The 12279-nt window shown below is 48.8% G+C and overlaps 1 protein-coding gene across 1 annotated transcript; it reads right to left on the reverse strand.

The window, feature by feature from the left end:
- Positions 1-1234: 1234 nt before the first annotated feature.
- On the reverse strand, positions 1235-8159 carry LOC309538245 (protein NKG7-like). The gene is made up of 4 exons (XM_082233590.1): positions 7837-8159; positions 6582-6728; positions 3948-4061; positions 1235-1463 (listed from the first exon to the last, which is right to left on the reverse strand). Exons 1-4 carry the CDS (start codon positions 8000-8002, stop codon positions 1423-1425), a joined length of 468 nt encoding a protein of 155 aa, XP_082089716.1. The 5' UTR covers positions 8003-8159; the 3' UTR covers positions 1235-1422.
- Positions 8160-12279: the final 4120 nt, after the last annotated feature.

Genomic DNA, 12279 nt, shown 5'->3' on the forward strand with positions numbered 1-12279 from the left:
CAAGATGACCTCATGAGAAGAGAAGACTCCTTGGAAAAGACCCTGATGTTGGGAAAGATGGAGGGCACAAGGAGAAGGGGACGACAGCGGACGAGATGGTTGAACAGTGTTCTCGAAGCTACCAGCATGAGTTTGAGGCATTGGAAGACAGGAGTGCCTGGCGTGCTCTGGTCCATGGGGTCACAAAGAGTCGGATACGACTAAACGACTAAACAACAACTACAACAACAACACTTTGCAGTTGTTGCTTGCCTCTCATTCTTCCAACCCAAGATCTCAACCCTTATAGCCTCGGTAGGGGTAGAGCTTCAAGCTGTGCCGGGGGGGGGGGGGCAGAGAGCAGGCGGGAGCATGGCTGGCGTGCATCCCGTGGGCATGGTGCGCCACCTGCTCCCCTGTTCCTCTGCCAGCGAGCCTCGGTTAGCTCCAGGAGGCCCAAGCTTGGGTGAACCAGGGCTGCCTTAACCTGACTTAGTTGAAACCCAGTTCTGTCCAAATTAGCCCAATTCTTTTCGAGATTTGTAGTTTAGTCAAGTCCAGTGCACAACCGTATTAGGTATTTCTTCCAAATATGATTAAAATGACTGCAGTCTACTATCTGGATTCAAACTGGAATGCAATAGTATCCAAATATAGACCAAAATCTCTTTCTTGGTCTCAGGAACAACCACACAAAATTGGGCCCTGATATCTTGAGAGGTGCCCAAGTCAGGGCAGTTTGAAACACTTTGGTCAAAAATAACATCTAACAGAATCCAAACATAAACCAAAATCCATTCTTCCATCTTAGGAACTGCCATATGAAATTGGGCGATGATATCTCCAGAGGTAAGTTTAGGGAAGTTTTTACTGTTTAATGCTGTATTGTGTTTTTAATATTTGGTTGGGAGCCGCCCAGACTGGCTGGGGAAACCCAGCCAGATGGGCGGGGTATAAATAATAAATCATTATTCTAAATTATATAACCAGCGCAGTTGGGAGCATTTCAGCGTGCCATCTTGAATTAAAAATGGCAGACGGCAGTTTCCAAACATTGACCAAAACCAGCGCCTCATTCCTGGAAATCCCTGTGGCACATCTGGCAACATCTTCTTCGGTTTGGACCATTGTGCTCTACTATCTGGATTGAAAATGGTGCCCAGCGGTATCCTGACAGACAAAAACTGGCTTCTGCTTTTTGGTGACAATATCATTAGAAGCGTTCGAACTCACAGAGGACAAAGGGACAAACCACTTTCCAAAATATATAGCAATAATATTATAGGGGGGGGGGCAAATAATGCATCAATTCTGCCACCAAGGGGAAAATACAGCCTCTTCTTCCAGGTCCAGCTCGCCCCAGTGCAGGCTATCTTTGCACCACACCTTATCAATGTAGCTTCAGACGTCATGGGAAATGGCAGAACAGTCACATTGTCTTGCTCAGTCTAACATTGCAGTATCCAGTACCAAAGCAGTCCCAGCTGTCAGGAGAGAAAAGGGATTATTTGAGGCAATAGGTGGAGCAGAATGATACACCTTCTGAGACATGTGGATCTGTGAGCCCAGCAATCTTTCTCTGGCTCGCAGGTAGGCTCATGCTCTGATCCTCCACACTCTACCATTCCGACAGGCCAAAATGCAAACCAATAGTGCTAGTCCAATCTAGTGCTAGTCCAACTTAAAGATGTTGGCATCTCCAAGTAGAATATCTTTGGATAGGACTATTCTCTTCTGCATAGTTGGTGCATTTTGAGCCTTCTACAAGCTGCTAGTCCTGGATATACCATACTTTTCCATGTACAAGAGAAGGTTTTTTCCTTCAAAAATCATGTTGAAAATTGGGGGTAGTCTTATACATGGGCAGTACATTGTGGGATTGGTTGCTGCCATGAGTCGGAGAATGTTACTGGTGGCTGCGTCAAGGGCTGGTATTGATTGGCTGTCATTGTGGCAATTGGTCGGCCTTTTGCTGCTTTTTTCAGCGAGGGGACAGACAATAAGTGGCTTTTGCAATGCCGGCAGCAGCAGATAGCCTTGGTGCATTTCTGTGGATGGAGTTGTGCAATTAAAAATAAATCTAATTGAAGCTTTTGTGTGGCCATTCGAGCATGCCAAGTATACGCAAGGCACTGAGGCAAACGACTGATTAATTAGCTGGCCTCCTGTGCTGAAAACTACTCCCTTCTGGTGGGTAGGGAGCATTTGCAAAGACCTGCACTCAAGATTGGGGCAGACCTGGGGACGCTCCACCTGATCTCCCTGGGAAACGCACGGGGGGGGAGGGCTTTTCTTTTCCCTGTTTTTAATGACAATCCCCTAATTAGCGCATTTCCCCCAGCCCTGTGGAGGAGGAGGAGGGGAGCGGGAGGCACGTTTGGATGCGCAGGTAGAAGTCTCCCACATGCAGTGCTTGCACAGGGTTTGTGAGCAGGTTGCCTTGCAATAGCTTTTACAGTCCTGGTGAGTCTGAGGCTGGACCGAGACAGGAGGGGGAAAAGGAGGGCGCCGCAACAGCGGCGCAGCGAGAGGATCAAACCGTGGGCTGCAAAGACCCCTCTGCGACCACTGAGGGTAAAGCTCAACAACTTTGGGGAATCTCCCCACCACCATTTTTGAAATTTTTAGTCCCCCAAAATAGGGGGAGTCTTATACAAGGGGGCGTCTTATAGACGGAAAAGTTTGGTAACTGGAAGTGTCTAGGGATGGATGAGGACCTTCTTCACGTGCCTTCTTCACAAGAGGTCCCGAGGGTGGCAACAAGAGAACGGGCCTTTTCTGTGGTGGCTCTTTGATTGCGGAATGCTCTCTCCAGAGAGGCTCGCCTGGCGCCCTCATTACATGTCTTTAGGCGCCAGGCAAAAACATTCCTCTTTACTTAGGCCTATGGCTATTAAATAATCTATGGCCCATGAAAGTGTCAGGGAGAGGCCTGTTAATATGATGGCAGGGCCGGAGGAGGGAAGCAGGGTCTTGAAGGCAGCGGAGCAGGAGGAAGCACACGTTGCTGCCCCTTCTTTGTTCTGGAGGTGCATCTCTCTCCCCCCACCGGTTGTGGGTGGGGGCTGGGCCAAGCCAGGGGGAGCAGCAAGCTGCCTTCAAGGCTGGGGCTGACTCAGTGCCACCTGCATGATGCCAGCCGAAGGGTGCGCGGCACTGGCAGTGGGGCGAGCGCTGCTCCAGACTGGCCGCTCCGCCACTGCTGTAACTCAGGCTCACCAAGTTGCAGCTCCTCCAGCCATACTCTGTGACCTGCTCCTGCCCACAAGGGTCCCCACTTGCTCATGCTCCTACCTCAGCGTCGGCGCCTCAGCGCAGAAGAAGGGACTCGGCTGTGGACGAGCGCTTCTGGGAAGCACCTCCTTCAAGCCAACAGGAGGGCCGGGGTCCCCTGGTGCAGCCGCGTGGCCACAGCCCAGCTACCGCCATCGGCGCACACCCCTTCCAGTGACGCCTTCACACAAGATGCCTCTAATTATTTCATAACAGGTAGACAGTTAAGAGCTTCAGCGGCTTCAGGGGCGGGCACCTGGCGCCCCCCAGAATTCGACGCTAGGGTACCCCGCACCCCTTGCACCTCTGGGTAAAAACGGCCCTGACCCTTGTGGTTCCTTCCAGCTCTATGATTCTGTTATGTACTGAGTTGAATATGATAAAATGCAGCAGTCTGATTGGTCCTAGAACAATAGGATCCACAATGCAGCAGTCTGATTGGTCTGCAGGAGCCACCCAATCCACCTCCAGGTGGAAGTGAATCCTCAACCTGATTGGCCTTCAGGAGAATCCCAGAATTAGCCAACCACGTGGGGCCCATTGTGTAAATAATGTATATAAAGCAGACATTTCGGGGGAACTTCCATTCTTCACTACTATGAGCTGAATAAAGAACATGAAATCCACACTCGACTCCAAGTATATTTCAGATTCTGTGAATACATTTCAGTATGTCCCATGCCACGCATACTCACCAGTTATAAGGCACAGAGGAATCGAGGCCCAGGCCAAGTACAGGGACCACCCCGAATTATCACTTGGTCGCATATGGCTGGTGAAGATGCATACCGAAACCAGAACAAATAAGCCTAGGAGCAAATAAAACTTCTTAGAGCCTCATATCCCAGGTTCCCCTTTCCCCCAGTGTCGATCTGATTCCTCTGAGAAACACGCATAGTTGATGTGTAAAGCAGAGCAACTGGTTCAATCCTGAGCTCATCAAAGCTGGAAATGTTTCCTGCCTGAATCCCTGGAGAGCTGCTACCTGTCAGTGTATACAGTACTCATACCCTCCAACAGTCCTCAGATGAAAATAGGGGCATTTCTCACTGACCGTCCTCAACCTCCCCAATTTTTGTTTCCCCACCCCCACTACACCACCAGGACACAAACCTGTCAGGCTTTAAGGAAGCGGCTTCCTCCCTCCGTTTGGCCATGGATAAGCAGAACAAAGTGAAAACAGTCTCTTATCAGTTAACGAGAATTTAATGTTCACAGTGAAAGAACAAAGACTCCATTCTCGGAAGAAAGGTGCTCCCAATTAAAGTTTCCACCCACTTCCCCCCAAGCCACCCCCATCACTTCCTCATCTGGCAACCTGATCTCGCACCCATTTGGTTTTCTGTGTAGCTACCTTATCTGCTCCCCTTGACCTTGGACTGAGCACTTGGACACTTTCCAGCGAGTCTGTTAATTCTCTCTCTCCCTGTTCTCCTTCTCCTAGCTGTTCCCCACTGAGTTCTGCCCAGCTGTTGTCTTCCAAACTAGTTCCCTCTGCAAACCACTGCTCCAAATCTATAATGCTCCACTGCTCCTGGGCATCTGCATCCTGGACACCATTCCTCATCAGAATAGCTCTCCTCAGCCTGGTCTCTGACACACCCTCTGCTGTCCTGAGAAAACTCCTTAATCCCAAGTTTACTGTATTCTTTGGCACATACCAGTACATAACTTTTAGAAAGGGGCAAGATTAGATGTGGATGCACGAGGCATTTATAAAAACAAATTCTAGGCTCTTTGCGTTCCACTCTTCCCCCTCTTTCTTCCTGCCCAGGGCAGCCCTGCCCTCTGCCTGCACCTCAGAGCTGGTGCATTAGCTGGGCCTCAGTGGCAGCAGCCTCTCCTCCACTTTGCCCTCTCTCCAACAGCTGCTAAGAGCTGTCAAAGGGAGGAGGTCGGCAATCTCCATGGAGAGGAATGGGGTGCTCCTTTCAGCCACCACTGCAGCCGCCACTGCTGCTCAAGGCAAGCACCAGCTCTTCCTTCTCCCCAAGCTCAGTGGCAACAGCACTAGGGGAGGAAATAAGGACATTCCAGGATCAAATCAGAAGTCGGGATAGCTTTCATCATTCTGGCACCGTCCCTGGGAAATAGGGACACTTGGAGGGTATGAGTACTGGGCTGATTCAATATAAAGCTTCCTATTTTGAGCTCAGTAATAGTAACCCCCTATGCTTGTTTGACAGCCAGTATGGCATAGTTGAGGGATGCAGGTGGTGCTGTGGGTTAAACCACAGAGCCTAGGACTTGCCAATCAGAAGGTTGGCAGTTCGGATCCCTGCGACGGGGTGAGCTCCCATTGCTCGGTCCCTGCTCCTGCCAACCTAGCAGTTCGAAAGCATGTCAAAGTGCAAGTAGATAAATAGGCACCGCTCCGGCGGCAAGGTAAACGGCGTTTCCGTGCGCTGCTCTAGTTCTCCAGAAGCGGCTTAGTCATGCTGGCCACATGACCTGGAAGCTGTACGCCGGCTCCCTTGGCCAGTAAAGCAAGATGAGCGCCGCAACCCCAGAGACGTTCGCGACTGGACCTAATGGTCAGGGTACCTTTACCTTTATGCTTGCTTGACAGCCACTATGGCATAGTTGTTGGAATGTTAGACTAGGACCCGGGAAACCAGGTTTCAGATTCCCCTCCACCATGAAGCTCACTGGGTGACCTTGATCCAGTCAAAGTCTCTCAGCCTGCAGGGTTGTTTGAGGGTGAGCCACATTGGAGAAAGAAGTGGGATATCATAAATAAATTTATTTTCTTCTTTTTCCAGTCCCAATCCCGGAGGCTGCCAAACCTGTTGCAACCCTCTGGTAGCCTTATCGTCCATGAATTTGCAGGATTCCCCTTTCAAGCCACCTTAGGGGTTGTAATCCTGTGCACATCTTTAAGGCCATCTAAGATTTATTTTTGCTGGATTTCGGGTGGTATCAGCCCTAATCAGAGGGGATGCCTTGTATTCAATGGACTTAAGTTTGCCATGTGTATTGATTTCAGCTTTCCATTTCAGCTCAAGCCTTCTTGGCATAGGATCTGGCGAGTGGGGGGTTATTTTGTTTTATTTTTCCAAGTCAAGGGTTGGCTTTGAGTTAGTTACCAAACTCGAAGGAACACAGGAAGCTGCCTTATGCTGAGTCCGAACCATTGGCCTATCTCACCCAGTACTGCCTAAAGTGGCAGGCAGCAGCTCTGGGGGATTGAGACCAGGGGTCTCTTCTGGCCCCACATGGAGATGCTGAGGACCGAAGCTGAGACCTTCTCCATGCAGAACAGATGCTCTAGCCCTGAGCTACAGCTTGGCTGTCTGTGGAAGCAGATGCTTATGACACCCCCACCATACCTGCGATGGTGCTGAATATTGTTGAGATCCTTGGTTTGGAGATGCAGCCGAAGGGGCACTGGAATAAGACAGAAGTAATGCTAAACAAAGAGAGGCTTCCAGCTAACAATGCCAGCAACATCAAGGTTCGGGTAGCCTGCATGTATGCTAGACGGAGGAAAGAGAGAACAGGGGTTAAATTTATCAATGGGACTAGACAATAGCGCAGCCGACTTCCCATGCAATATTTCCCTCCAGGGACAGAGAGGTCAGTTTTTATCTGCTCCCTCAATGTTATCCCACTAGAGCGCACAAGATAAATTATGATCCCTCCTGATTTCAACTGCCCAGGGGGCTTCACTGGGTTTAATCTGGCACTGTGTGTGTGTCTGTGTAGCATTATCCCTAGTCACTCTGAACTATCAGCAGACTGAAGGACCAAACTGCAGGAGACGTTCAAAATGAAGAGGACTGAGGAAAGAAGCTTTAGGAACTGTCACCACCCAGCTCCCACAGAAGTATGTGAAGGACCATCTTGCTCTGAGGGGAAGGAAAAGAAGCAGCTTTTTGCAAGCAAACAAGTTGTCTTAGCCACTCTATTGTAACATTAATATTTTGTAAAGTGATGCTTCTTGTAATAAACTTATGAAAAGCGCTTTCTAAGGCCCGTCTGAAGAACAGCACATACATAGCGTAAGTCAGGGCTTTTTTTTCAGCCAGAACTCAGTTCCAGCACCTCTTAGGTGCGCACCATTGACATCATAAGAGACCAAGGCAGGCATTCGTGGGGAGCTGTGGCACCTCCTCTTCTAGAAAAATAGCACTGGGGTAATAAATAATAGGACGTGGGTGGCGCTGTGGGTTAAACCACAGAGGCTAGGACTTGCCGATCAGAAGGTCGGCGGTTTGAATCCCCGCGATGGGGCGAGCTCCCGTTGCTCCGTCCCTGCTCCTGCCAACCTAGCAGTTTGAAAGCACATCAAAGTGCAAGTAGATATATAGGTACCGCTCTGGCGGGAAGGTAAATGGCATTTCTGTGCACTACTCTGGTTTGCCAGAAGCGGCTTAGTCATGCTGACTACATGACCCGGAAGCTGCACGCCGGCTCCCTCGGCCAATAAAGTGAGATGAGTGCCGCAACCCCGGAGTCGGTCATGACTAGATCTAATGGTCAGGGGTCTCTTTACCCTTACCTAATAAATAATAAGAACAGCTCTAAGCCACTTCAGGGTACCACACCTCTAGTACACATAGCCCAAGGCAAAGACGAACTTACGTGGAACTTGTAGCCCGAACAACACACACTGTGTTTCATGGCAACCTTTCCACAGCCCCATGTGCTCATTGATGTTTGATAGCCAGTGCTCTGTGGACAGAGCAGCGATGTGAAGCAGAAAGCAGAGGACAGCAAAAATCTCTGCGATACCCTCCAGGCTGCACATTGATGGAAACGTTGGGTCTGTGACTGCAAAGCGGATTCAGGATGATGAGCCCAGGGAAGGGAGATGTTCACATTACTTCAGGCGTGCTGCTGACTGAGCATGGGTGTGCGCTGCCCTGCTGAAGTGCTGCTTGCCCAGCCAATGGCCAACTGCCACTGCTCCGTGATGCCTTCTGAACATTGTGCTGTCACAAACATATGATGTCATCAGGCAGTGAGCTCTGTGCTAGGCCCAGGCGCTAGACCTTCCGCTTTCCAGATGTCGTTGAACTACAGCCAGGGGCGCCAACATCGAGGGGGTCCAGCGTTGTGTGACATCATACACACAACATCATGCACCAGGTGGCGGGTGCCAGGGGTCTGTTGCCTCGGGTATGCAGTGGGGTGGGACTCAGGCTCCCCCCCTTGCAGAAATCCCCACTGCACCCTGACAGTGGCGGGGCTACAAAGCAAGGAAAGTAAAGATCACCCTACATGCATCCTGCTCCTCTCTGGCGTGCCACCAATTACCCGCCAGTGGCAGGGGATGGGGAGCGCAGAGGGTGCAGGCAAGAGGCTTTGTTTGGAGCCCCCTTAATTCTGGGAGGGCCTCACCTCCTGTCCTCAAATATTGAAGGGCCTTCAGCCCTCTATAGTTGGTGCCCCTGACTATAGTACAGCCTCAGTGAGAGATCGTGGGAGTTGTAATTCAGAACTCAGCCTGAACGTATTTATTATTATGGTCTCTTGTTGTTTAAAAAATACATCCAATATTCATATACAGTCATACCTTGGAAGTCGAATGAAATCTGTTCCAGAAGTCCGTTAGACTTCCAAAATGTTTGAAAACCAAAGCGTGACTTCTGATAGGCTGCAGGAAACTCCTGAAGCCAATCAGAAGATGCAGAAGCCCCATCGGACATTCAGCTTCCAAAAATAGTTGGCAAACCGGAACAGTCACTTCTGGGTTTACGGCATTAACTTTGGGAGCCAAAACATTTGGGAACTAAGCTGTTTGACAACCAAGATACGACTCTACTCTGGGTTCTCTGGATGGTTTGCAAGGGAAGTACATCAAGTCAGCTCGTATGATTAAAATAAGAATAAGAATAGAATCATGAAATTGCATAGTTGGAAGGGATCCCGAGGGTCATTTAGTCCGAACCCCTGCAATGTAGGATTCTAACTTAAAGCATCCATGACATTGTCAGATTCTCGAGCCGCAGTCAGAGGTAACTGGCCTCACTCCAGGCATTCGGCTTGAGATCCTTGTTGACCTCCCCGTCTGCGTCTGCCGGCAGGATACAGGCAAGGTCACCAATCGGCGATCCCACTCAGCGTGAGAGGGACACACCTCTCCCCCTCCTCCCTGGTTCCCTCAGGGAGGGGTAAAGAGACAGACAGAAATCTATTTACATGTCTTTATTCCTGTCATTCCAGCAGTACAGAGAAACGTGTCTGCACTCTTCAGACTCCAACAGTAGTGTAAGAAACTCCACCCCTGTACTTCCAGTACAGGTCAGATGACACTCTGAGCTAACATCCGGTGCTCAGTACAGTCCCAGACATCAACATCCTGTTTTGCATTCCAGACACCTGCAGCTGGCTTTCGCATTGCTGCTTTTTCCTGACAGACATATGGCCATCCCACCTCTGCTTTAAAACCTCCAAGGAAGGAGAGTCCGCAACCTCCCGGAATAGACCCTTCCACTGTCAAACAACTCTTACTGTCAGAAAGTTCTTCCTGATGTTCAGTCAGAATCTCCTTTCATGTAACCATTGGTTCAAGTCCTACCCTCCAGAGCTGGAGAAAACAAGCTTGCACCATCTTCCATGTGACAGCCTTTGAGATATTAGAAGATGGCTATCATATATCCTCTCAGTCTCCTCTTTTCTAGGGCGCCACACAACATTTCTCCCATCAGAGAAATGACTGTGACAGCAGGGACCCATTTTCAATTTAGTTATATACCAAGTATTTGTAAAAAGGCAGTCCTTAAATTTTCATGGTATCTGTGCAAGAGAGGAAGATGGGGAGATAAGCAGAACAGCTTGGCCATGCACCCACTGCCATCAAGCTCAGTATTGTCTACTACCAGTAGTCTTCCAGAATTTGTGGCATGGGTCTTTCCCATCCCTTCCCATCCCTACCTGGAGATACCTGGGGCTGAACCTGAGTCCTTCTGCATGCAGAGTCGTTGCTCTGCCTCTGAGCTACAGCCCTTACCTGAATACAGTGGTACCTCGGGTTAAGAACTTAATTCGTTCTGGAGGTCTGTTCTTAACCTGAAACTGTTCTTAACCTGAAGCACCACTTTAGCTAATGGGGCCTCCCACTGCCGCCGCTCCGTCAGAGCAGGATTTCTGTTCTCATCCTGAAGCAAAGTTCTTAACCCGAGGTACTATTTCTGGGTTAGCGGAGTCTGTAACCTGAAGCGCCTGTAACCTGAAGCATCTGTAACCCAAGGTACCACTGTATGTTGAGTAACAAGTGAGAAATAAGCTCCATGCATGTGTGATTCTAGCAGTGTAGAAACCTCTGCCTTTTGCATGGGTCTGTTCTATGAATGTGGTCTGTTCTATGAAAGTAAGAGTGGCACGGCCCCCCCAAAAAGGTTGCCAAAGAAGAGATTGTGGCCATGGGACTGTAGAAGCCCCACCCCCCACTCCATCTTGGTCTACAGCAGTGTTTCCCAATTCTCTTTGTATCAGGTTGGTTTTTGTTGTAACATCTAATCGATTGTCTAGTCTAGTGTTTACCAAACTTGGGTCTCCAGCTGTTGTTGGATTACAATTCCCACCATCCCTGACCACTGGACCTGCTACTTAGGGATGATGGGAGTTGTAGTCCAACAACAGCTGGAGACCAAAGTTTCGGAAACCCTGGTCTAGAGACGGATCACAATCCTGTCTCTCCACTTATCTATAATTCAGATACTGTAAGCTTCATGGTGCCAACCCTGTGTTAAATGAACAGAAGAATCTGCCAAACACAGGTTTCCCACAACCATTTGAGAGCAACTCATGAAACTCTGGGGATGTGGGTGGCCCTGTGGGTTAAACCACAGAGCCTAAGATTTGCCAATCAGAAGGTCGGTGGTTCGAATCCCCGTGACGGGGTGAGCTCCCGTTGCTCGGTCCCAGCTCCTGCCAACCTAGCAGTTCGAAAGCACGTCAAAGTGCAAGTAGATGAATAGCTAGATAAGGTAGGAATGGCGGGAAGGTAAATGGCATTTCCGTGCGCTGCTCTGGTTTGCCAGAAGCGGCATAGTCATGCTGGCCACATGACCCGGAAGCTGTACGCTGGCACCCTCGGCCAATAAAGCGAGATGAGCGCCACAACCCCAGAGTCAGTCACGACTGGACCTAATGGTCAGGGTTCCCTTTGCCTATACCTTGAAACTCTGAGAGTATTTGGATGTTGTTTTTATTTCATTTATTTTTAAAACCATTTTGCACACAGCAGTCACTGAGAGAAAAAAAATAAGCATTTTTAAAAAACTCTATACAAAATTGGTAGCGTCAATATGCATGGTGGATATTTGTTTTTCCAAATACTTCCATGTGAGGTAAACTTAGAAAGCTTACTCAAGCTGCCTCCAGACAGTGTACCCTAAATTTGGGGTTCCACATAAATAATGTGGGTTAAAGCCATCTATTCCCCTTGGACAACAAATCCATATTTTTTTAAAAAATATAAAGGAATCAGGGTTTTAGCCAATGTTAACCTACTAACGTAGGCTCATTAATTCCGATGAATCTACTCTGAATGGAATTCAGTGGGGAAAACCCAGACTTTGTGTGATTGGGGAGGAGTGCTGGGAAATGCATTGACAAGTGAGAGATGAGTGAATTACTACTGGGAACACATATAAACACTTGACAAACAAATCAGGGCGAAGGCAGGATGAATACTTATTGTAATATAACTCCCCAAGAAAGATCAGGATGGATGCTGAATGAAGACCGGATATGGTCTAACCTCCACATAAGTTTTCTGCAAGTATATTGGGAGGAATAAATAGGCTGTGTGTGGGAACCTTCTGTTAAAGGGAAAGTCACATCCAGTAACAACTGCTTTTCTCCCAAAACTTGCATGAGGGAGAGAAAGAGCCACATATCAAGGGATGGAGAAGAGAGAGGTTCCATTGCTTCCTATGACTTTGCAGGGAAGTCTGCTGGGAGCAAAATTAGACTTCTTGATTCTAAATCCAAACCCACGCTTCCACCCTTATAACCAGACTGTCTTTTTGGCTTCAGAATCTGTGTCCTTTTATATATGGAATCTTATTTCAATAT

This window comes from Podarcis vaucheri, assembly GCF_965113315.1.
Source record: "Podarcis vaucheri genome assembly, chromosome: 7".
NCBI classification, from domain to species: domain Eukaryota; kingdom Metazoa; phylum Chordata; class Lepidosauria; order Squamata; family Lacertidae; genus Podarcis; species Podarcis vaucheri.

What these genes read in the sequence shown, in the direction of transcription:
- LOC309538245 (XM_082233590.1), bottom strand. Translation starts at nt 8,002, where the DNA reads ATGTGCAGCCTGGAGGGTATCGCAGAGATTTTTGCTGTCCTCTGCTTT. An exon ending in AATATTCAGCACCATCGCAG is followed by an intron (nt 4,062 to 6,581) that starts GTATGGTGGGGG and finishes ATTTGCTCCTAG; the next exon opens with GCTTATTTGTTCTGGTTTCG. An exon ending in TCCTCTGTGCCTTATAACTG is followed by an intron (nt 1,464 to 3,947) that starts GTGAGTATGCGT and finishes CTCTCCTGACAG; the next exon opens with CTGGGACTGCTTTGGTACTG.